The 27,395-nt window shown below is 36.8% G+C and overlaps 1 protein-coding gene across 3 annotated transcripts in view; it reads right to left on the reverse strand.

Annotated features, from left to right (window-relative positions):
- Positions 1-27,395, reverse strand: part of c12.2 (von Willebrand factor A domain-containing protein c12.2) — a 1,756,568-nt gene that overhangs the window by 714,887 nt on the left and 1,014,286 nt on the right. For all 3 annotated transcript variants that reach the window (XM_081733805.1, XM_081733806.1, XM_081733807.1), the window contains exon 7: positions 2,326-2,484. In XM_081733805.1, the coding sequence (XP_081589931.1) occupies positions 2,326-2,484 (159 nt within the window). The remainder of the gene's footprint in view (positions 1-2,325; positions 2,485-27,395) is intronic.

Below are 27,395 nucleotides of genomic sequence, written 5' to 3' on the forward strand. Positions count from 1 at the left end.
ACAAACTTTTCGGTGGCAGTCGAAAAATTGATAACCAAAACCCATCATAATATTTTACAATTAGCATGTACAACGGCTACAAATGAAATTTTTTTTCATAGCTCTTCTTAATTTTCAAATAGTGGAACAGCACTTTGATTCTATAATACAGAGCATTCTTCAGAATAAGGTCAACGATGCTTTAATAAAACCTGCTTTGGCCAAGGAAATGATTAAGCAGAATATAAACCTAAGAGGCACACTCATGAAAAGAGATCTCGGACTATTTTATCAATGTTCAAAAGCTTTTCTAATCTCATTCGACCCAGAATCTGCCAATTTAGACATTATACTGCAAACCCCAGTTGTACACACTAATGATTATCATATTTTATACAAAATTTTTAACAATGGATTTCTTACTAAGACAGCTCATATACATATTCAAACTCCTGAATATGCAATCTGGACGAACCAAGGAGTCTATGAATTGGACTTATCACTGTGCCAATCTCATACTATGTTCTCTATATGTAAATTACAGGCACAACCACGATTTTAAGAAACAGATTGTTTATATAATTTAGTTTTTCGAAATTCAACTGACAGCTGCCATCTGAAACCTACTTTATCATGGACTGAGGAATTTTATTTATATACACCCATGGGACTTCATCTTACTACGCGTAAACCTGTTAAAATTGCATTCCAAAGGAGCTATATGTTAGCCGCTGATGCTGCTAATCGCTCATCAACTTATTTTTTTTTTAATATGAAGAATTCCAGCGTATAATAACAGATACTTTGAATCTTCCTACTAGAACATCAGCAACCTTTACATTAATATATAGAAGATTACCAAAGAATCCAAATTTGAACTTTACATAAAATTTTCAGAATTTACAACGTACTATTACTTTCATGATTTCCTTACTTCAACATGAAGAGAGTTCTTTCTTGGATAAGATGCCGGAATTTCATCTCTCTAGTGCATTTCTGTGGACCATACTTGCTATTGCTACTCTAATTATCATATTTTTGATTGGTCTTGCCATATTTTTATATTTTGTTTATAAACGCCTTATGTGTAACAATGCATAAATATTTTACTTTGTATAGGATTTCCAACAATTACCAATCGTAATTTGAAACATTTTTTCTTCTTCTAGTATGGAACCTCTTTATATCCCTGTGTTAATTGCAACTTTTTAGTACTTGTAACTCTTTATCATTTTATATATATTATATATCCGTCTTCGCTCAATACCAAAAATATCCAAAACGCCTCGTTTAGAAATATCTCCTCCAATTCCGATGGACACACTTAATACCAATAATATGACTAAGGAGCAACCGACATTACAGGCTCCAACGCCACTCACTATAAGTGAACTAATATATGTGTATTAAGCCAAAGCTTAAAACAGCCCTACCTCGAGGGAAATGAAGTGACATAAAATATGTACTGATCCTGCCTGTGATTAGTTTAGTGCTTTCTTCCGCTACCTTAGTACTGCTCCGGAAAATAATTTTTTCAGTGTTGCAAGTGTTATTAATGTTTTTAGTGATTTTTGTATGATACCTCAATGTTGCCAACTCTCATATAAAGAAAAATAACCTTTCGGCTTATTTTTTAAACAAGCCAGGGGGTGTGTAAACAAACAATTCCACGCATCAGTGTTTACAAACACCACCACGTGGTTCGGCAAGAGGATCTCCCACCAGATGGGAGACGACGGCTTCTGACCCCTCCCACGGAGCAGACGACGACATCGGAGCAGCAGCGCCACCACCACCCAAGGGACCCTATAAATTGGATGGACAAAGACAACTTGATACCAGTTTCCTGGCGACCCTCTTCTAGTCTGCTACGGGACTTTTGGAGTAACATAACCCCAGGCCTCTAGTCTGCTATGGGACTACGCCTATCCTATCTCCTGGCTTAGCCTGCTACGGGACTCTGTCTGGGAATCCTAACCTCAGCCGCTTAGCCTGCTACGGGGCTTTATTGGCCACTTAACCCACCTCTGCTTGCTACGGAACATTGGTTCCTTAATTAACCTCTGCTTAGCCTGCTATGGGCTCTCTGGAGATCCTGTCTGCGACCTTACGGTCAAAGACTACCTATTTCTACCCTTTCATATTAAAGAGATTATTTTGTATAGTATTTTGTGAAAATACTTTTATGGTGGAAGCTTTTATAATAAAATTGGTAGTGAGAGTTGATTCCGGACGCTCTTTTTATTAAATGTTCTACCTACAACCTATATGAGACAAAGTTTTACAATATATATATATATATATATATATATATATATATATATATATATATATATATATGCATACCATTATTTGAGCAGCAACAACTAAGTTGTCGGCAGGAAAGTCCGGAAGATTCAGACTTGCAGATTCTGGAGAAAGAAGAGCTTGGCAATATGTCAACATCTTGGACAGCGTACCGGAATCCAACCCAGGGGCTGCACTCCGAAGATCTTCTAAGTGCTCCTATAGTAAAAATAAGAACATATTATGACGTACAAGAAGGCATTGAATTGTAATATGTACTGGTGTACAAAACTTAAGGAAGAAAGTAATTTTCGCATGCTGTATCATCCCCAAGTGGCATAGATCAATGAAACATAAATCATACATAAAAATATCGCAACACTATGATACAGGAAACAACAGAAAGAAACAAGTGGTTAGAACAACAGAAGTGGCACTTTATAGAGAACAATAACTTTCGCTTAAAGTACGAAGACTCATGAGGTCCCACCCTTACATTACAGAAGAAGTGAAATAGTCCTTACAATGAAGTATGATTCCCACGAACAGAAATGCATGCTTTGCAAGGTGCTCCCCTTATGCATACAAAGTTGGTTATGTGTTGTTTTTGTATGAAGATTTATTTTACCACCAGAGCTGTTGAAACTTTTGGATGGTCCTTGGAGTCTCCAAACGTGCTGTAAGATGTCTCTACATTGCATCCCTAATGTGCTAAATTGGAATAAAGTCAGGATAACAGGAAAGCCAGTACATTGCCGAATATCTAAGACCTCCAACATCTCTGCTGTTCGATACAATCACGCATCATCATTCATAAAGAAAAGGTTGATGCACTTCTGAAAAGACTCACGTGGAGAATGAATGCAGCATTACAATAACGTGCACAGTTGCCTTACCATGTTTAAACACTGGAAGGTCAGTATACCCACGTAAGATTTATGCCTCTCCACACAAGAATACCGGAATACCAAAACGATCATTGTCGACTATGTTCCTGGATTCACTGCGCGTACCCGCCTTTCGCAGATGAGTGTGCACGTGTCAATGGAACGCAACGTAATGCCTTGGTTCGCAATGCTCCTCATGTAAGTGAAACAATGCTGTAGTGAGGAATAAAGTTCTGGACGACACTTGCCAAACTTAGTTTTTCTTCCAGTTTCCTGTCGATTCTTCCCTTTGTGAATCACCTAAATGTTGTCTCCGGGCCATTTTGTTGTAATGCACATCTCTGCATGATACACTATCTCGTCTCTTTCATTCAATTGCTTCATGTTGAGGGAGACCAATTTCAACCAGCAATCGCACTGAGGTCACGTTATGTAAGTCTTGCTCCCTATAAAGTTGTGAGAGACCTCTGACAACATATTGCATTTCTTTCTCTGATTTCCACCAACTACTTAATATTTTTTGTTTCTTTGTCTATTCGTCCTTAAGTTTTGCACAACAGAGTAGTTATTAGTATATATAAATACTCAATATCTGAATTATTTATACTTAGGAACATATATTAAATACATAAAATGTATAAAATGGAAGACAAGCTTGCAAATATATACTCTAAGAATAGATATACATTGTATCCTTTGTTGGAAGAAAGTAGTGCTGTTACCAACCGAACAATATATTCTACACAATTTTGATAGTAGATGGAGCACATATTTGGTTTACCTAGTAATCCATTGCCGTTAGATGAGGAAATAGCAAATAGGAGTCAAAAAATATAGTTTTTAATCTTCGGTCAGATACTTCATTGACCTCAGGGAAATAAGAACGAAAGAATGCCCACCCCTGAGAGGAAGAGCTTCAAACAAAACATCTCTGAATTACAAAAAACGTCAAATCTTAAAATGATTATAACTTACTCAGCTTGTGACAAAAAAAAAAAAAAAAATGATGGCAATGACAATGTTTATCTTTAACTGTAATAAATTATTTTTGTAAATAATTTTATTATATATAACCTCGTATTGGGCATGGTTTTCTCCCAAACATGTATTTTTATTTTAAAAAGGAAATCGTAAAACTATAGTTATTTCTTGGGCTTTATTTTTCATTTATTAAAGTAATAACCTAAAAAAATGCCTACATCATTCTCCTTCAGATTTATGCTTGTCCGAGAAAAGCTGGTGGGTCGATTCGCTCACAGAACCAGTAAGAAGTTGTTATGAGCGAATCTGCAAAGTAGCGTCAGGGCTTCCACTTTGATATTTCTAACACCACATCGAATAAAGATGTATCGACGCAGGGAGGCAATATTTTGAAGAATTTTAATGTATAGGTATTACTATTCTTATCATTAGGTAAATACATTATTTTTTCCATACTTGTAGACCTGGTTACATTACTTTCCTGACGTACACACACACACACACACACACACACACACACACACACACACATATATATATATATATATATATATATATATATATATATATATATATATAATTATACTATTATTATTATTATTATAAACAAATATTATTGTTATTATAAATTATACGTATTGTTTTTTGAAATTCTTTTAATGGTTCGATAGGCAACAACATTTTATAAAGGTAAGCAAGAATGTTTCTGTCGCTTTTTGCGGAGGTCTGTGTTCCATTTGCTCTCACATCGTGGGTTCAATGCGAATGGAGATAAGGCGAATGTCAGTTGTTGGTATGGATAAATCCAACATAGTATTATAGGGCGCTGGCTTTAATGCGAGGCTGAGGAATTCAGAGTTGATTGACAGGTGCCCCACCCCGTCACCAAGAAACGGTCACTCGACGGTCCTGGGTAGGGTTGCCAGTGCTTGTAAAAAAATTAAACTAATACTCACTTAATTCAAAGAGTTTATAAGATTTATGCAATCCCTATCGAAGATCCCTATATACGTGGGCACTCGCAAATGAGGCTATAATAACAAATGCTTTAGTTTTTTCTCCCTCGCTTCTTCGTCGCACTGCACTATGACATTCCTTATTATTTCTCTACCTTCGCTGTGTGTAGTTTGCCCTCTCTTACGCTGTGAAGCCATTGTCAAATAAATAATAAGCAGGGCCTGGATTTTGTTGACAACTCAACTGTTTTCCGTTACGCATAGGATAAGGCAAATTCAAATAAAAATGTTATCCATCAACTCTAGGTTCTAAAAATATTTTTTTTAAGGATCAACCTTTGGTCACTTTTTGCCGTTTTGAAATTTCAGGTCAATTTTTAATATTTTAAGGTAACTTTTAGGTCACTTATGGTCTTTCTTCTATTATTATTATTATTATTATTATTATTATTATTATTATTATTATTATTATTATTATTATTATTATTGATTTTTTTTTTGCCACTAAGAAAATCTTTAAATGAACACGGTTAACGGATGTGGAAAAGATTAAGTTGAATAATCTATTTTCTTACTTCCTGACTACTGGGGTGAAAAAACTGCATTCTTAACAAGCTAATGAAAACTAAACTGTAGCTGGTTGACGAAAGGTGAGGGTTGGTAGGTAGCCAAACAGATAGTTTTGGGTCGTGAACCACAAAGGATGTGATCATGTGCATAACTAAAAATGGATAAGAAGGCGTAATACAAAAAATATTTTAAACAGGTTTTTATCTATTATTCTCTACATTTGCGAACTTTTATTGGTTAAGAGTGTTTCCTAGTTTCAACTCGGGAGTGAATTGACGCTTTCAGTACGTACAGTGTCGTACAAAGGACTGATCAATGGACACAACTGATCAATGGACTGCAACCAATTGAAACAAAAACTTTTTTGAATATGAGTGAGAAATGTTAATTAAAAATCCAATAGATATTTAAAAATGTCAATCTTTAACGAAATAAACGTTTAAGAAAACGCAAGTTCTAAAGTCAATTTTTGTGATTTGTAGGGTCATTTTACAGGAATTTTAGTGTCATTTTATAGGTCACTTTTCAGACAATTTTAGGTCAACAAGATCCGGGTGGCAATAAGCAACAAAACCACAATCACAACAGCAATCAACAAATAAAAAAACTCACACTAACTCTTCAGAATGACATTCATGTGACAATTTTCTAACCCTGGCAACGTTGACATATAGAAGGAGGGAAAGGGAGTATCGCAAGAGTCAGGCAGAAAAATGTTGAAATATTTCCCCCTCTACCTCAGCCCCCGCTGGTACACAAGCTAGCTCCCTATAATACCTGGATGTGGCAGTTCAGTTACACCGTGGACTTGTGTAAGGAAAGAGTGAACATGGGACCTCCACAGAGCGTCATAACGGCGTGTATGCTGTACGAGTTCAAACTGCGAACAAATGCAACTGCAGCGGGGCGGAAGATATGCCAGGTTTTTGGTGAGGGTCTCGTAACTACGTGCACAGTGCAGCTGTGGTTTAAAAAGTTTAAGCATGGTGACGAAACACTCGAAGACACACCACGTGCCGGACGAAAAACATATATCCAAAATAAAGATTTGCAGGCAGCAATTGAGGCGAACAGTGGCGAGACATGTGAGGAAGTGCAACAACAATTAAGTGTGAGTGGAGAAACCCTTAGGCAATACCTGCATCAACTTGGGAAGCACTACAGGTTGGGATGATGGAACCCACATGATTTGACTCCGGACCAGAAGGCAAACCGAGTGTTTCTTTGCTGTGCCGTCTGAGGAAGGAGACATTTCTGGACAGGGTGTTCATATGTGATGAGAAGTGGGTCCTGTGCGAAGCTCAAGGGCGCCGTCATCATTACTTAGCATCCCATGAACCGGTTGTAAAACAGCCGAAACAAGCACTGCCCCAGAAGAAGGTCCTCTTGTGTGTTTATTGGATTGCTCACTGAATTGTGCATTGGGAACAGCTACTAGCTGTTCAGAGCATCAACGTAAAAGTGTAGAGTCAGCAGTTGAGTCCGAAACGCAAAAAACAAGTGAGCCGAAGTCAATGAAAATATACACACTATTGTAGACATAGAACGAGCGAATACCTGTTTCGTATTTTCCTCGAAAAAACGGTTGTGTGGAGCACGGACCCCTGCAAAGCTTTGATCACGAAATATCAAAAGTGCTAGTAGCAGTATGTTAGATGTGTGTAAAGGACAGGAATAATTGCAACGAAACTTTTTGTATGGACAGCACGCAAAAAATAAAGGAATACGGGTACCGTATTGATTTCCTGCAGAAAAACGGTTTTAGGCGGCAAAAGCCCTCACCCAAAATTTTGAAAGTTGACGCCCGAAAGATAAGAATAAGTGAACCGAAGTGAATGAAATTGTACACAGATATTGTAAACATAAAACGAGGGAATACGGGTTTCGTATTTTCCTGGAAAAACCGGTAGGGTGAGGCACGGACCTCTCCAAACTTTTGACCACTAAATATCAAAACTGCTAGTAACAGTGTGTCAGAAGTACTTGAAGGACATGAAGAACTGCAATGAAACTTTGTGTATGAACAGTAGGCAAAAAATAAAGGAATAAGTTTTTTAATTTCGGGTGAAAACCAGTTTTGGGGGAAAATCCCCGTCTAAATTTTTGGAATTTGACTTCGAAAGGCAAGAAGAAGTGGACCGAAGTGAATGAAATGTGCACAAATATTGTAGAGGTAACATGAGGGAATACATGTTTCGTATTTTCCTGAAATGAAAAAAAAAACTGTTGAGCGGCGGGAGAAGCCGAATGAAATTGTATGTAGATATTAGATATGTAAAATATGACCTTTCGTGTTTCACAAGTACCGTGGCTCCTTACGATTTCTTCAAATTTGGCAGGTCAACTACAAGTACAAAAAGTTTAGCGTATTTTATAGTGTTTCAGGAGGCACCTTTAACCCCTACAATGTTTTTCCGCATAAGCAAAAACACGTGCCGATTTATTTCCAGTTTGCTATTGACGTGTCAAATTTGAAGCAAAACGGATAGGGACACATGAGAAACACGAAAGGACTCATTTTGCATAGGGTCTATATAATATCTACACACAATTTCATTCGCTTGGATCCACTCCTTCCTACGTTATTACGGTAATATTTACTTTATTTTCGGATGGAACTTAGGCCCCAACACTTTTTTTCGCAAAAAATTGGAACACGTTTAATTTATTGTTTTGCAAATTGTCCCTATACGAAGTTTCGTTGCAATTCTCCATATTCTTTAGGAACTTCTGACGTATGCTTATTTGCACTTTTGATCTTTCGTCATCAACGCTTTAGAAGGTCCGTGCCTCACTCAACCGCTTTTTTTTTTTTTTTTTTAGGAAAATATGAAACCCAATTATATCATTTTAAGTCTACAATATCTGTGCACAATGTAATTTAATTGGGTGCACTTCTTCTTGCTTTTTGGACCTCAAATTTGAAAATTTTGGGTGGGGACTTTAGCCCCGTAATATCGTTTTTCCGCAGAAAATAAAAATCGTATTCGTTTATTTTTCGCGTATTGTCCCTATACAATGTGTCGTTCCAATTCTTTATGTACTTCAAGCACTTCTGACATACTGTTATTAGCACTTTTGATATTTCACAATCGAAGTTTTGGAGGGGGTGTGTCCCACCTAAACGGTTTTCTTATTTTCAGGAAAATAAGACACTCGTACTCCCTCATTTTATGTCTACAATATCTGTACGCAATTTCATTTACTTCGGTTCACTTCCTCTGGCCTTTCTTGCCTCACACGCAAAAAAAGAAAGGTTACTAGTAAACAAGAAAAAGGTGGACAGTAACCAAGTTAGTTTGTCAATATATAGACAACAGAGTCGTGTGTCCCAGCAGCCAAGCCAAAAAGGTTAACGAGAGAAGGTGATCGTAACCTTGCGTTACAGGTTAACATTGCTAGGTTACAGTGTAATAACTCACAGGGGTACGCTAACCGATCACGTAGTTACCACTATCAATCATAGCCTGTAACCGGTAATCTTGTTAGTATGTTGGAATAACCGACTGCTCGGTTAACGAAACAGGGTGCGACAACTTTCTAACCGTGTATTTTGATTAGTATAACTTATTTAATAAATAACAGTAACAGATATTCACTCAGCCACGAGCACATCAAAAAATACAATACTAAAATAGATAATACCTAAATTTTTCATTTCTAGTATGTACTTTTTTTTTTGTCGTCATCCCGTTTAAAGGGTAACGCCCTACCCTTATAAGCCCCAATATCACAAGTATTTAACAACTAACAGTGAGAATTTGTTTGGGTGATACTCTTCCCTATAAGCAAAGACGTAAAAGGATTTTGATATTTGTACCGTAAATCAACGTAAAACGCATTATGTTTCCTGAACACATTACAAAATTATTGTTACGAGTGTGTGAATTATTTGACGACAATTACATAACTAGTGGTGCTACCATCTAGTGTGGATATTTGTACTAGAAACATGTCACATAACATTTTATTCATTTAAATCTCAGAATATGCATAAACCTCCGTAAATAAACTTTCCTTTACATTTCTCTATTAATTTATGTAGAATCTATATTTTAATAACTGTTTTCCTATTCCTTCGGATGTATTCATAATTCTTAAAACTTTTCGTTCTTAAAATTGCAAATGGCCACCTTGCTTCTTGTACTTCTAGTAATGCAGTGTTACCAGTAAACAAGTTTCGGAGGGTTAAATTTGCCTTGTGTGAAAATCGGTTGATAACAACACAGTGTTTTAAATTAAATTAACCTTCTTGAATTGGTTACCTTCTTCTAACCTATTTTATAGGTTAATAGCAACCAAACACTGGATTGTTTCTGTATATTTTCTAGTAACATTTCTCGATTGATTACCGGCGACCTCGTAAAATTAACCTTTTTTGTCTCAGAAGGGTTGTTACAAATTATTAACTGGTTCTAGCAGCTAAATTGTCCATTAACCCCCACTAGGTTACCACTTATTTTTCTCAGTGCAACTTTCAAAATTTTGGGTGAGGGCTTTTGCTCCCTAAAACTGTTTTTCCGCAGAAAATAAAAAGCCGTATTCCTTTATTTTTTGCGTATTGTTCATACACAAAGTTTCGTTGCAATTCTTCATGTCCTTTACACACATCTGACATACTGTTACTAGCGCTTTTGATATTTCGTGATCAAAGGTTTGGAGGGGTCCGTGCCCCACCCAACCGTTTTTTCAAGGAAAATACGAAACACGTATTCCCTCTGTTTATGTCTACAATGTCTCTGTACAATTTCATTCACTTCGGTTCACTTCTTCTTACCTTTCGGGCGTCAACTTTCAAAATTAGAGTGGGGGCTCGCCCCCCCTAAAACAGTTTTTCCGCAGAAAAAACACGTATTTGCTTATTTTATGTGTATTATCTACTTGCATAATTTTATCAAAATCGGAATGTTACACTTTGGAAGTGTTATTTGTTAGTAACTAATATTTCTTTAAAATTTTATGAACAAATAGTGGGTATTAAAGATGATATAAGCGAAAAATTGAGATCAATCGCAACTTTCGGCTCCTACTAACATTGAAAGAAATAACAGCACAGGTATTTGAATTCAAGCTAGACATGAAATTTGAAACTGAGATTTCGCTATATTTCTTTCATTTTAATCACACAGCGAAGTTCTTAAATGCCAATTAAGTCAGGATTTTACATCCAAATAAAGATTCAACATAATAATTCTTGCTAAGAAACTCGAATCGGCAATGCGAATTTAAGATTAGTCGATACTTTAGATAGCATGAAAAAAAGGTGAAAAATGTAACCTAAGTGTGTGGCCAAGTGGGTTGCGAGGCGAGGCGATTTATGTCTTCTACTCAGAAGAGTCCACGTCAGCTGCTTCACTTTGTTTTAAAACAAAACACTCTTATCATGAGTTACATTAGTACACACTGCTTGAGTGACAATTTATATTATGATAGAATATACTATGAGCTTTAATAGAAAAAGTGCAGGCACTCGATAATAATTACGTAATAAGATGTCAATATATTCAGTGCTTGATCGTGCCGTGTGTGAAGTTATGAAATATGAATTGGTTTCAACATGCGCGGATCCAAGGGGAAGGTTATAGAGGCTATAGCCCCCCCTTGACGTTCAGGTATACACTAGGGTGGGTCGTTTTGCCACTTTTTCTTCGGAAGGAAATGTAATACCTGGCCAAAGTGGCAACCCACATGGACATTTCAGGTATAGATTTTTTTTCAAATCAGATAATATCTTCTGTGAGAACTATTGCATCAAAGTTTCAAAATTTCACTGAAAATTGCAAAAAATACCAAAATTGTTCATTTTTTTCTTATATTAAAGTAAACATATTTTTGGGTTTATACATGCCAGATGCTATGAAAACTGACATCCAGTCTTAAAATGCCAGTTATATGCGCTTGGGGGGGGGGGTATAGGGGTGCCTCTCTGGGGCCGGAAAAGAGGGTAACTTCAGTACAATAAAGCGCTTCTACAACTTTTTTCGTCCTTGCCTTTCCCTTCGGAACGTGCTGGACCAATATGAAGATGAACGTGACAATTTTTTGGATAGCATCGTGACTGGAGATGATACGTGGTGTTATCACTACGAGCCGGAATCCAGAAGACAGTCCATGGAATGCCGGTTTTTACAAGCGCGACATGGAGGCTCTGGTTCATCGTTGGCAAAAGTACATAACAAACGGTGAGAACGATGTGGAAAAATGAGTCTGTAGCTGAAATATTGCTCTGTTTAACTATGCTGTTGTTAGTTATGTATCTCCATTAGTTTCCATAAAAAAAGATGCATTACTTTGGGTACGACTTTCGTAGATTTCACTGAAACTGTTATGATTGCTCACAGACACAATGTAAGCGAGAGGGCTGCGGCACATATAACAACTGTGCTTCAGGCTGCTTCAAAGGCTGGAATTATAACTTCTCAAAAATCTAGCGACACAACATCTGCTTTAACTGTAGACAGGAACAAAATAAGGCGTGCGAAACTTAAACTTGCTCCGAATTTAAAAGAAAGTTCTAGAAATGATGATCCCATTAAAATCCTATACTTTGATGATAGAAGAGATTACACTAAAACATACACAGGCATCGTTAGAGAAGAGCACTCATCACTTGTGGCTGAACGTAACTCTCAATACGTTGGTCACGTGACACCATCCTCTGGCTCTGCACATGACTAGACCAGAGATACTCTCGAACACATCATGAACCAACTCGAAGTTAGCTTTGATAAAGTTGAGGTTCTTGGGTGTGATGGAACATACATTAACATGCTTGGAATGGAGTTGTTCTTCGAAAATTAGAGGAACTAACAGGAAAACATATGCAATGGACTATTTGTCTCTTGCATTTTAATGAACTGCTTTTCCGAGCTCTCTTCACGCATATTCACGGCGTTTATTCAAGCCCCTATTCTTACACACGTCCCATTGTTTCAAAACTATCTAACTGTGAAAAACCTTTCCGTGTTGCTATTCAAACCAATAAAATGTGACTTACCTCATCATAGTCCAGAAGAGCACAGAAAACTCAGTAAGGACCTGAGATGCTTGTTCCAGATATCTCAAACCATTGACTCCAGGGCATGCCCGGAAGAGCTTGTTTCTATGTTCCCTGGCAAACTAAACAAAGCTAGCTGGTTGACTAGTGCAAAAACAATTTTAACATTGTATATTGCAACAAAAAACCTACCAAGAAATTAATAGAAATTGCTATATTCATACTTAGAGTCTGTGTGGTTATGCACTGCCGTATCAGAACATAGTCTTCCATTGCTGATGGTCCTCTCACGTCTTTGAGGCCATTGAAGGTGTAGATACTTACCAAGGGAATACCAGGCTGTAATCCGTTCATCCATTCAGACGAATGCATTCTTTGCACTCCCAGAAAATTTCTTCTCGCCATGATGACTGATGTTCGACTTGCTGTTCGATGCATTACATAAGATTCTTAGTGCTCGAGAATACGAAGCAGGGAATCTCCATAACTCCATTAGATATAACATCATTCCCAGACTGAATTTTGAGACAAACGATTACACTGCAATGATCTTTTGGGAAAGCACTGATGTTTCAATAACTGTACTACCAATAAGTTCTATGGACGGTACCAAACAAGCAGCTCATTGTCAAATTTTCACTTCCTGACAACACTGTGCCAGAATGGTCCTTCACCGTTCATCCGTGCCACGCGGTGGCAGTAGAACGGATAGTGAATTTGTCACTGAAGAAGCCTCCCGAGTATGTGCCAGTGATGCTAGAGGCGGAATAATCAGGTCAACCTTACTTTCTGGGCAAGCTGCGTCTAAATTTCAATCGAAGTCCCAATTTGTGACAATTTTTCCTGACAGTGGCTAATCGGATCAGTTTACAGTGGCTAATCGGTGCAGCCACCTCTACATGGTGGGCTCTGGGTCACTTGGCCAGGCTATATTGCCAGGTGAGCGAGGAGCTGCTGCACAACCGCTTAACTATACTGAATTTGCCCCCTTTCCTGGCCCCAGAGGAGGCAACCCTATTCCCCGCAAGGGCATATAACAGGTATTTTTATACTTGAATGTCAGTTTTCGTAGCAACTGACATGTATTTAACCAAAAATATGTTTACTTTAACATAACTACAATTAATGAACAACTTTGGTATTTTTTTGTAATTTTCAGGTATATTTTGAAACTTTGAGGCAATAGTTCTCACAGAAGATATTATCTGATTTGAAAAAAAACCTATACCTGAAATGTCCATGTGGATTGGCCACTTTTGCCAGGTATTACATTTCATTCCGAGAAAAAAGTGGTAAAATGCTGCACCCTAGTATACACTGGATAAAATGGGTTTCAATCCTACTTTATTTACACTGGATAAAGTTGGAAACTATGGTTTAGTTCATCCCCTGATCATATAATGGCTCTGCGGCTGGGTTTCAATATTATGATGATCAAGGATGTTAATGTGTGGTCAGAACTTACTATTCTAGAAGCCTGAAGTTCATACGCGATAAAATATTATTTCTGCATTACGCACCTTTTAAAACTATTTTCAATATGTGTATTTATCTTCAGACACACCCTCCTCGAAAATTTTGCTTTATTGCATACTGTATTTCTGAAGATGCTTCCATTATCAAATAGTGTGTGTAGGTTTATTTAACATAGAATTGCATACACCGAAACAGTTGAAAACTTTCTCATTGTTTTAACTTTTCTTGAGTTGATTTTGAACTTAACGTCCCTTTCAGCAGCGAAACTATATGAGACGTGGACCTACTAATTAACGTCGCATCCGAACCATATGAACTACCACCGGGAATCGAACCTGGATCTTCCATGCTTTAACTTTGCTTGAATTTGGACTCGAACGCTCTCAAGCGGATTTAAGAGGGCGCACTTCTACCCCTGAGTGTTTCAATGAATGTATTTTTTAGTAATTATATTAATTTTACTCTTGAAAACGTGTAAGTATTACGTTTTTTTTTTCAAATTTCCTTGAATAGTACATAGTCAGTGTTGAACACAGGTTTCATTTTTATACGTGACAATAGTAACTTCCATGGTCCACTCTTTTCTACCTCTAGACACAGAAATATTGCTTTTAATAACAGCAAAATTACGATTTTTATAAATAAAGAGAAGCTGCTCTGGTATCGATTTCCTGCTAAGCAGGGGTAAAAGTGAATCAGAAAAGGTAGGGGCCGGTAGGTAGCGGCATGACGTCACGCCGACCCCCATGCCTATCTTTGACCATTATAATTTCTGAGGAACAGGGGGACGCCGTACTCATTTTTTGGGCACTTTTACTCCTGCTGCTAGGTATTAATTGCTGTGAGGACTAACAAAAAATATTATGCGATAATAATAATAATAATAATAATAATAATAATAATAATAATAATAATAATAATAATAATAATAAAGGATCTGAATGATAGAAATAATTTTTCAACTTTCTATTACAATTACTGTGGGCTTCAATGAATCTGGATATATTGTTTTTATAAGGAATAAAAAGGCTTCAGTAGAATGGGGACACTTGGTGCTGTTTTTTTTCCTACTGCGCATGCGCAAACCCTGGACGCTGATTGGCTGGCGCAGGTCACGTGACCCGGCCACGCCCCCTGACGCTGATTGGCTGGCCACGCCCCTTCACGCTGATTGGCCGGTGCAGGCCACGCCCCTTGACGCTGATTGGTTGGCCACGCCCCCTTCACGCTGATTGGTCGGCGCAGGCCACGCCCCCGGCCACGCCCCCTTCACGCTGATTGGTTGGCCACGCCGATTGGTCGGTGCCCGCCACGCCCCCGGTCACGCTCTTTTACGACCTCCTATCTACTGCGCCGATTGGCTGGCGCGGGACTCCCTTCCGATTGGCTGGCAGCGGACCCCGCCCCGTACGCACCGATTGGCTGGCGCAGGACCCTCCCTCTTTACGCTGATTGGTCGACCACGCGCACGGTCTGCGCTGATCGGCCGCCACCGGATCACTCTCCACGCACATGCCACATAAGACTCGTACCCTTTTATGAGCACTTTACGAACTCATAGCAGATCGATAACACATTCTCCATCCGCCTATTTAACATAGCACATATTACACAGAGACTCGTTTCCTTTTATGAGCACTCTTTTAAACATAGCAGAAATTACACAGAGACTACGAACACATAACATAGCAGAAATTACATAAGACTAGCAGAGCTAATAAAAGACTATGGCTTATTTAACATAACATAGCAAAGATTCGTTCCCTTTTATGAGCACTCTTTTTAAACATAGCAGAGAATAATGGGAGTGTATTCGCCCTCCATTTTGAGACCAATTTTTGACCTACTGCGCATATGCGCAAAACTGTCCCGATTTCGCCGTTAAAAAAATAACAACACACACATCAGACCGCAGACTGTTCCAGTTCAGGAGCTGATTACGGCTATGCGCAGAAACATAAAATAAGACATAACACCCCCGTTCTCTTTTACGAGCACTTTATAGCAACATAATAGAGCAGTGAATAAAAAAATTACAACCACACACACACACTTGATTGCTTATGCGCAGTAAAATTAAATTTCCAATTAAATACACATTGCACTCATGCGCAGAAAAATTACACTAGACTACAGCCTGTTCCAGTTGCAGTGCTGGTTCCGGTTCAATAGAGCAGACCACGTGCAACAAGCAGGTCATAAAAGACTATGACCTATTTTTCATCCCTAAATAACATAGTATACACCCACACTTGGAAATAACACGCATGCGCAGAAACATTTATATTTCCGATTCGACCATGCTGGTAAAGAATACCACACTTATTTCTACCAGGGTCTTATAGTTTATGTGGGATACGTCGTTTGTATGACCCTTAAAACCTAATAACTCAAAAACGAAGCAACATATTGAGGTGGTGTTTCCACATTTAGTAATTGGTCATCAGGTACTACAAGTTCCAAAATAATGACCATCGAAGTCAAAGGTCAACATACTTAAAACCTAATCACTCGAAAACAACCCCCACATATTGAGATGGTGTTTCCACGTTTAGTAATTGGTCATCAGGTACTACAAGTTCCAAAATAATGACCATCGAAGTCAAAGGTCAACACACTTAAAACCTAATCACTCGAAAACAGGCCCACATATTGAGCTGGTGTTTCCACGTTTAGTAATTGGTCATCAGGTACTACAAGTTCCAAAATAATGACCATCGAAGTCAAAGGTCAACATACTTAAGACCTAATAACACGAAAACGGAGCTACATATTGAGATGGTGTTTCCAAATCTAGTGACTGGTCATCAACTACTACAAGTTCCAAAATAATGACTATCGGGGTCAAAGGTCAACCTACTTCGAACCTAATAACTCGGAAACTGAGCCACATATTGAGGTCGTGTTTCCACATTCAGTAGTTGGTCACCAGGTACTACAAGTTCCAAAATAATGACCATCGAGGTCAAAGGTCAACATATTTAAAACCTAATCACTCGAAAACGGACCCACACATTGAGATGGTGTTTCCAAGTCTGGTAATTGATCATCAGGTACTACAAGATCCAAAACATTGACCATCGAGGTCAAAGGTCAACCTACTTAAAACCTAATAACTCAAAAACTGAGCCACATATTGAGGTCATGTTTCCACATTTAGTAGTTGGTCACCAGGTACTACAAGTTCCAAAATAATGACCATCGAGGTCAAAGGTCAACATACTTAAAACCTAATCACTCGAAAACGGATCCACATATTGAGATGGTGTTTCCAAATCTAGTAATAGGTCATCAGGTACTACAAGATCCAAAACATTGACCATCGAGGTCAAAGGTCAACCTACTTAAAACCTAATAACTCGGAAACTGAGCCACATATTGAGATGCTGTTTCCAAATCTAGTAATTGGTCATCAGGTACTACATGTTCCAAAATAATGACCATCGAGGTCAAAGGTCAACATACTTAAAACCTAATAACTCGGAAACTGAGCCATATATTGAGGTCGTGTTTCCACATTTAGTAGTTGGTCATCAGGTACTACATGCTCCAAAATAATGACCATCGAGGTCAAAGGTTAACATACTTAAAACCTAATAACTCGACAACTGAGACACATATTGAGATGTTGTTTCCAAATCTAGTGACTGGTCATCAACTACTACAAGTTCCAAAATAATAACCATCGAGGTCAAAGGTCAACATACTTAAAACCTAATCACTCGAAAACGGATCCGTATATTGAGATGGTGTTTCCAAATCTAGTAATAGGTTATCAGATACTACAAGTTCCGAAATAATGACCATCGAGGTCAAAGGTCAACATACTTAAAACCTAATAACACGAAAACGGGGCCGCATATTGAGGTGCTGTTTCCAAGTCTAGTAATAGGTCATCAGATACTACAAGTTCCAAAATAATGACCATCGAGGTCAAAGGTCAACATACTTAAAACCTAATCACTCGAAAACGGATCCGCATATTGAGGTCGTGTTTCCACATTTAGTAGTTGGTCACCAGGTACTACGAGTTCCAAAATAATGACCATCGAGGTCAAAGGTCAACATACTTAAAACCTAATCACTCGAAAACGGACCCACATATTGAGATGGTGTTTCCAAATCTACTAATAGGTCATCAGGTACTACAAGTTCTAAAATAATGACCATCGAGGTCAAACTCGAATACGAAGCCACATATTGAGATGGTGTTGCCACATTTAGTAATTGGTCATCAACTACTACAAGTTCCAAAATAATGACCATCGTGGTCAAAAGGTTAAAGTACTTAAAACCTAATCACTCGAAAACGGAGGCACATATTGAAGTGCGGTTTCCAAATCTAGTAATAGGTCATCAACTAGTACATGTTAAAAACGTACTGACTTTCGAGGTCAAAGGTCAAATATTTAACCCTTAATAACTCGTAAACGTAGTCAGCAAGATGTTTCTGTGACCTATTCATTTTTTTTCCAAGCAGAAAAAGTGAAGAATGAATAAATTTTAGTGACTTATTTGCTATTGTACTAACGAGAAAAAATCAAAACAACGCCATTTTTAACTAGCTCAGAATTTCTGTACATTTTGGGTTATTCAAAATAATTTGGATGGAGTGACGAAAAAGAAAGCAGAGATATGCCATTTTAGCTAGCTGAGAATTTAAAGAAACAAAGGGGACCTACTCAATTTTCTATCAACGAGAAATGCCATATTTCAACTACCTCAGAATTTATGTCTTCTTGTACTAATTAAATAAACGAAGGAATATTGTACCAATGAGAAATGCCATTTTTTCTAGACCATGTTCTAATATTTAAACAAACGAAGGGGTGAATTTGAGTGGCCTATTCAATTTTGCATCAATGAGAAATAACGTCCTATTTTAAATAAACAAACAAACGGATAAATTTAACCGGCTCAGAAGTGTACTATTTAAACAAACGAAGGTCTCTTGAGCGAGATTTCCAATTTTGTAGCAAGAAGGACTATTTTCTAACTAACTCAAATTTGGATGGAGTGTTTAGTTTTGTTCGAACCAGAAAAATTTGATTGGATTATTTCCTTATGTACCAACTGGGAAAAGTGAAGGAATAAATTTGGGTAGAATATTTAGTTTTGTACCTAGCAAAATAAGAAAAAGAAGTGAAGAACGAATAAAATTTGGATGGACTATTTTCTTATGTACCAACAAACAAAATGGAGCACCAGCGGCAAAAAAGAAACCGAAGGAGGAATAAATTTGGGTGACCTAATCAGTTTGTAATAAGCAGAATCAGCATTCTATACTTTTTTTCTGCCATTCATTGGGGTTGTCCTATTTCCTTTTGTACCAACGAGAACCATTTTTAACAGACATAGAATTTGTACCAAACAGAAAAGAGGAGCTACACGATTAAACAAAGCAATCAATTTTTAACTGGCTCAGAATTTATGTGCCTTTTGTAACGAAGAAACAAATTTGAAGGAGGTTCATTTTAACTAATCCTGCGGCGAGTAGATCAATTAGTACATAGTAAAAAAATAAAACAATGTGGTATTATTGCGACTTTCATTTTCGAATACATACGAATTAGGCCACTATGGCAAAAAATTCTACTCTCTCCTTATGCTTTAGAAACCCGCTAGTAGAGCGTCGATTCAGTAATCCGTATTGGAGTATACCGTTTATACAACAAACAAGTCTACTGTCTTCGGCACGCATTTTAGACCAAGGGCAGCAAGACAGTATATTAAATAACACTTCTGCTGGATAGAAATTCGATTCTCTCGATCTTCTGCTTTACTTGGAAATTATCCACATCTTAGAATTTATCAGGTTACATCTAGTAAAAGAAAACGAACAGATAATTTTGAGACAGTTCCATATGGGTAAATACAGTATTAGTAGAAACGATAGTTTTTAATTAAGTAGAGATAAGGAGAGAGTGAAAAAAATGGAAAATTTAATTTTAAATCATTATTATTATTATTTTAGAGGTCAAAAGGAAGAATAAATGAATTTGAGTGGCATATGTACGGAATTTAGTTTTGTACCGGGCAAAAAAATTTGAATGGAATATTTTATTTTGTACCAGCTGGGAATTTAGTGTTGTACCATTGTATCGATTTAAGTATTTTGTACTATTTAGTACCACCGAGAAGGTGTAGAATATTTAGTTTTGTACCAAGCAGAAATTTGTTGGCTTCTTTATTTTGTATTAACGACTAAAACCTTTAACACATACTCGGTTGTGTGCATTATAATGGCCGAAGGTTTTCATTTCCCTGTGGTACAACGTAATGGTCGCCCCGCTTATTCTAGGTCTACAGTTAGATATTTTCGATTGGATAATGGTATAAAGCCATGTTTTGTTGAGCACAATGCCCACTATAACGATGTGGTAGACAATTATTTGATGGATAGATATTTGTTTAATAGTCGCTATAACAAATGGTATATGATAGAATTTGTTAAGCATTTATCGCAGGTAGATATTAAGATAGACTTTTTGTCGTTGGTTACTCGTTTAACCGCACACAGTTCTCTTTTCCAATCAGCTACCTTTTTGCCATGAAAACTAAGGGTAATAGTTATACCATGATAGCTTTCTTTCGCTATGGGGGAACGCAGGACACTTTGGATGAGTTATTAAAGTTTTGGAATCATGTGTGCGAGTTCAGGCCAAGTATCCAGATTGCGGAATTACTTGGTTGCTTTACACGATGTGGTAAAACTGGCCTTTTTGCGGTATCTCCTGATACCTATCTGTTGGACCTCGCGGTATTTGGAAACTTGGTGAAAAAGAATAACAAATGGTTTTTCTCGCAATAAAGCTATACATACAGAATTATCCATTATGGCAAAAAAATACTACTTTCTCCTTATGCTTAGTCGGAGTAGACTTCGATACATTGTGTAAGAATTTCCAATTAATAGCGGTATTGCACTGTACTTATAATAGTCTGTAATAGTGCGGTTTATTGTAGTCTACCAGCAATAATGATCTCTAAGAGAGTTATTAGGTAAAGATAACAATTACACCGCCATTCTGCGAACACATTTGTAAGACCATATTCTGCTATTCAAATAAACGAAGGAATAAACCTATTCACTTTTATACCACCTTTTAGTTTTGTACCAACCACAAAAAAGGGAAGAAGGACCATTATAACAAGCTCACTATTTTTATACCATTTTGTATTACTCTATTTCATTTTTGTAACGAGCAGAAGAAAAGTGAAGATGATACATTTTATACCTTTGTGGTGTTACATTTTGTATATGTTTGTGTCATCCAGAGAACAATTTAAATTGCCTCTCACGTCACTATATGGGTATTGACGTGTGTTTAGCGAATTAGGTTTACAAAATACTAACGGCGCCGCTAAAGTCCAAAGTTTCCCAGTCACTAACTAAATATTTGAGCATGAGATTTAATAAACCGGAGTTGCGTCATAATTGTGTAGAACAGACTCCATAGCAATTTGCGTAACATCATGCATGGCCATTTTTGATCCAGCAGAAGAAGAGACCATATCAAAGTAAGAAAAGTTTCATGTTCCACACCATCTATAAAGAGTGCTGCAGATATTTAAGCAGCGTTACGAATGCGAACACTTGTATTGCTAAGGTACTGCCTATTGCTCAACGATTTAATTATTTTTTAATCTTTCTTTCCCCGTCTAAGTCCAAAACGACAAATATATATTTTTGCAGTTATGTATTTTATTATAATGGAATATAAGATTATGGAGTATATTCGGAAATAATAGAACATACATTATGATGTTGTATTGTTTTGAAACATATTATTAAACACGGAGAATGCATAGAACGCTTGTATTGTAGATATATAAAATTATTTATTTGATTTGTTTTTTGCTGAAGAGCAGAAAAATGACTAGCACGGAGATTGCTTATGTTTCACCTAGAGAAAAAGAAATTCAGCGTGAAAACGAGAAACCAATACTGTTAATCCAGCCGTCTGACCCTGATTTGCCAGATGAATTACGTGATAAAGTGAGAATCATATATCCAACACAAGAAATAGAAGAAGTGTATTATTTTAGACGCTACAATAGATATAATGATGAAATACTCCCGGAAAGTGATGATGACAGTGTTTCAAATATTACCTGTTTTGAACTGGAAGCTAATGAGTGCGAGTGTACTAGTGAAAGTATTAGTCATACATGTGTTATACAATTATTTAAAGAGTATACACCAAATTCGGTATTATTATGTGAGGCATGTTCTAAACATAATGAGAATGAAAAAGATCACAACTCTTTGCTGCAGTATGATTACGAATTATTGCAAAAGGTGTGGACAGTCTTAATTAAACGTGAAATGAGAGAGAAAATCTATAAACTCTATTTAAAGAAGCATTTTAAAGGTTGCAATATTAAGAACACTTATACTTTGGAGAAAAAATTTAATCTGGTATATGAATACATTACAGAGTGTGATTATTATATCAACAAAATAGTAGAAATGTTTTTAAAAAAGATAAACAATTATTTAATTCTGTAAATGAACACTGAGCCCACTGTAGCATATACATTTGATTGTGAATGAATAGAAGAACTTGAACTGATAAATGGATCAATTTGTAGTACTGTAATATTACAAACACTGGACTCTGGCCACTGATTTGTCAGTGAGAGGCAATTTAAATTGTTCTCTGGATGACACAAACATATACAAAATGTAACACCACAAAGGTATAAAATGTATCATCTTCACTTTTCTTCTGCTCGTTACAAAAATGAAATAGAGTAATACAAAATGGTATAAAAATAGTGAGCTTGTTATAATGGTCCTTCTTCCCTTTTTTGTGGTTGGTACAAAACTAAAAGGTGGTATAAAAGTGAATAGGTTTATTCCTTCGTTTATTTGAATAGCAGAATATGGTCTTACAAATGTGTTCGCAGAATGGCGGTGTAATTGTTATCTTTACCTAATAACTCTCTTAGAGATCATTATTGCTGGTAGACTACAATAAACCGCACTATTACAGACTATTATAAGTACAGTGCAATACCGCTATTAATTGGAAATTCTTACACAATGTATCGAAGTCTACTCCGACTAAGCATAAGGAGAAAGTAGTATTTTTTTGCCATAATGGATAATTCTGTATGTATAGCTTTATTGCGAGAAAAACCATTTGTTATTCTTTTTCACCAAGTTTCCAAATACCGCGAGGTCCAACAGATAGGTATCAGGAGATACCGCAAAAAGGCCAGTTTTACCACATCGTGTAAAGCAACCAAGTAAATCCGCAATCTGGATACTTGGCCTGAACTCGCACACATGATTCCAAAACTTTAATAACTCATCCAAAGTGTCCTGCGTTCCCCCATAGCGAAAGAAAGCTATCATGGTATAACTATTACCCTTAGTTTTCATGGCAAAAAGGTAGCTGATTGGAAAAGAGAACTGTGTGCGGTTAAACGAGTAACCAACGACAAAAAGTCTATCTTAATATCTACCTGCGATAAATGCTTAACAAATTCTATCATATACCATTTGTTATAGCGACTATTAAACAAATATCTATCCATCAAATAATTGTCTACCACATCGTTATAGTGGGCATTGTGCTCAACAAAACATGGCTTTATACCATTATCCAATCGAAAATATCTAACTGTAGACCTAGAATAAGCGGGGCGACCATTACGTTGTACCACAGGGAAATGAAAACCTTCGGCCATTATAATGCACACAACCGAGTATGTGTTAAAGGTTTTAGTCGTTAATACAAAATAAAGAAGCCAACAAATTTCTGCTTGGTACAAAACTAAATATTCTACACCTTCTCGGTGGTACTAAATAGTACAAAATACTTAAATCGATACAATGGTACAACACTAAATTCCCAGCTGGTACAAAATAAAATATTCCATTCAAATTTTTTTGCCCGGTACAAAACTAAATTCCGTACATATGCCACTCAAATTCATTTATTCTTCCTTTTGACCTCTAAAATAATAATAATAATGATTTAAAATTAAATTTTCCATTTTTTTCACTCTCTCCTTATCTCTACTTAATTAAAAACTATCGTTTCTACTAATACTGTATTTACCCATATGGAACTGTCTCAAAATTATCTGTTCGTTTTCTTTTACTAGATGTAACCTGATAAATTCTAAGATGTGGATAATTTCCAAGTAAAGCAGAAGATCGAGAGAATCGAATTTCTATCCAGCAGAAGTGTTATTTAATATACTGTCTTGCTGCCCTTGGTCTAAAATGCGTGCCGAAGACAGTAGACTTGTTTGTTGTATAAACGGTATACTCCAATACGGATTACTGAATCGACGCTCTACTAGCGGGTTTCTAAAGCATAAGGAGAGAGTAGAATTTTTTGCCATAGTGGCCTAATTCGTATGTATTCGAAAATGAAAGTCGCAATAATACCACATTGTTTTATTTTTTTACTATGTACTAATTGATCTACTCGCCGCAGGATTAGTTAAAATGAACCTCCTTCAAATTTGTTTCTTCGTTACAAAAGGCACATAAATTCTGAGCCAGTTAAAAATTGATTGCTTTGTTTAATCGTGTAGCTCCTCTTTTCTGTTTGGTACAAATTCTATGTCTGTTAAAAATGGTTCTCGTTGGTACAAAAGGAAATAGGACAACCCCAATGAATGGCAGAAAAAAAGTATAGAATGCTGATTCTGCTTATTACAAACTGATTAGGTCACCCAAATTTATTCCTCCTTCGGTTTCTTTTTTGCCGCTGGTGCTCCATTTTGTTTGTTGGTACATAAGAAAATAGTCCATCCAAATTTTATTCGTTCTTCACTTCTTTTTCTTATTTTGCTAGGTACAAAACTAAATATTCTACCCAAATTTATTCCTTCACTTTTCCCAGTTGGTACATAAGGAAATAATCCAATCAAATTTTTCTGGTTCGAACAAAACTAAACACTCCATCCAAATTTGAGTTAGTTAGAAAATAGTCCTTCTTGCTACAAAATTGGAAATCTCGCTCAAGAGACCTTCGTTTGTTTAAATAGTACACTTCTGAGCCGGTTAAATTTATCCGTTTGTTTGTTTATTTAAAATAGGACGTTATTTCTCATTGATGCAAAATTGAATAGGCCACTCAAATTCACCCCTTCGTTTGTTTAAATATTAGAACATGGTCTAGAAAAAATGGCATTTCTCATTGGTACAATATTCCTTCGTTTATTTAATTAGTACAAGAAGACATAAATTCTGAGGTAGTTGAAATATGGCATTTCTCGTTGATAGAAAATTGAGTAGGTCCCCTTTGTTTCTTTAAATTCTCAGCTAGCTAAAATGGCATATCTCTGCTTTCTTTTTCGTCACTCCATCCAAATTATTTTGAATAACCCAAAATGTACAGAAATTCTGAGCTAGTTAAAAATGGCGTTGTTTTGATTTTTTCTCGTTAGTACAATAGCAAATAAGTCACTAAAATTTATTCATTCTTCACTTTTTCTGCTTGAAAAAAAAAATGAATAGGTCACAGAAACCTCTTGCTGACTACGTTTACGAGTTATTAAGGGTTAAATATTTGACCTTTGACCTCGAAAGTCAGTACGTTTTTAACATGTACTAGTTGATGACCTATTACTAGATTTGGAAACCGCACTTCAATATGTGCCTCCGTTTTCGAGTGATTAGGTTTTAAGTACTTTAACCTTTTGACCACGATGGTCATTATTTTGGAACTTGTAGTAGTTGATGACCAATTACTAAATGTGGCAACACCATCTCAATATGTGGCTTCGTATTCGAGTTTGACCTCGATGGTCATTATTTTAGAACTTGTAGTACCTGATGACCTATTAGTAGATTTGGAAACACCATCTCAATATGTGGGTCCGTTTTCGAGTGATTAGGTTTTAAGTATGTTGACCTTTGACCTCGATGGTCATTATTTTGGAACTTGTAGTACCTGGTGACCAACTACTAAATGTGGAAACACGACCTCAATATGCGGATCCGTTTTCGAGTGATTAGGTTTTAAGTATGTTGACCTTTGACCTCGATGGTCATTATTTTGGAACTTGTAGTATCTGATGACCTATTACTAGACTTGGAAACAGCACCTCAATATGCGGCCCCGTTTTCGTGTTATTAGGTTTTAAGTATGTTGACCTTTGACCTCGATGGTCATTATTTCGGAACTTGTAGTATCTGATAACCTATTACTAGATTTGGAAACACCATCTCAATATACGGATCCGTTTTCGAGTGATTAGGTTTTAAGTATGTTGACCTTTGACCTCGATGGTTATTATTTTGGAACTTGTAGTAGTTGATGACCAGTCACTAGATTTGGAAACAACATCTCAATATGTGTCTCAGTTGTCGAGTTATTAGGTTTTAAGTATGTTAACCTTTGACCTCGATGGTCATTATTTTGGAGCATGTAGTACCTGATGACCAACTACTAAATGTGGAAACACGACCTCAATATATGGCTCAGTTTCCGAGTTATTAGGTTTTAAGTAGGTTGACCTTTGACCCCGATAGTCATTATTTTGGAACTTGTAGTAGTTGATGACCAGTCACTAGATTTGGAAACACCATCTCAATATGTAGCTCCATTTTCGTGTTATTAGGTTTTAAGTAGGTTGACCTTTGACCTCGATGGTCAATGTTTTGGATCTTGTAGTACCTGATGATCAATTACCAGACTTGGAAACACCATCTCAATGTGTGGGTCCGTTTTCGAGTGATTAGGTTTTAAATATGTTGACCTTTGACCTCGATGGTCATTATTTTGGAACTTGTAGTACCTGGTGACCAACTACTGAATGTGGAAACACGACCTCAATATGTGGCTCAGTTTCCGAGTTATTAGGTTCGAAGTAGGTTGACCTTTGACCCCGATAGTCATTATTTTGGAACTTGTAGTAGTTGATGACCAGTCACTAGATTTGGAAACACCATCTCAATATGTAGCTCCATTTTCGTGTTATTAGGTCTTAAGTATGTTGACCTTTGACTTCGATGGTCATTATTTTGGAACTTGTAGTACCTGATGACCAATTACTAAACGTGGAAACACCAGCTCAATATATGGGCCTGTTTTCGAGTGATTAGGTTTTAAGTGTGTTGACCTTTGACTTCGATGGTCATTATTTTGGAACTTGTAGTACCTGATGACCAATTACTAAACGTGGAAACACCATCTCAATATGTGGGGGTTGTTTTCGAGTGATTAGGTTTTAAGTATGTTGACCTTTGACTTCGATGGTCATTATTTTGGAACTTGTAGTACCTGATGACCA

This window comes from Thermobia domestica, chromosome 12 (assembly GCF_964235325.1).
Source record: "Thermobia domestica chromosome 12, izTheDome1.hap1.1, whole genome shotgun sequence".
NCBI classification, from domain to species: Eukaryota; Metazoa; Arthropoda; class Insecta; order Zygentoma; family Lepismatidae; genus Thermobia; species Thermobia domestica.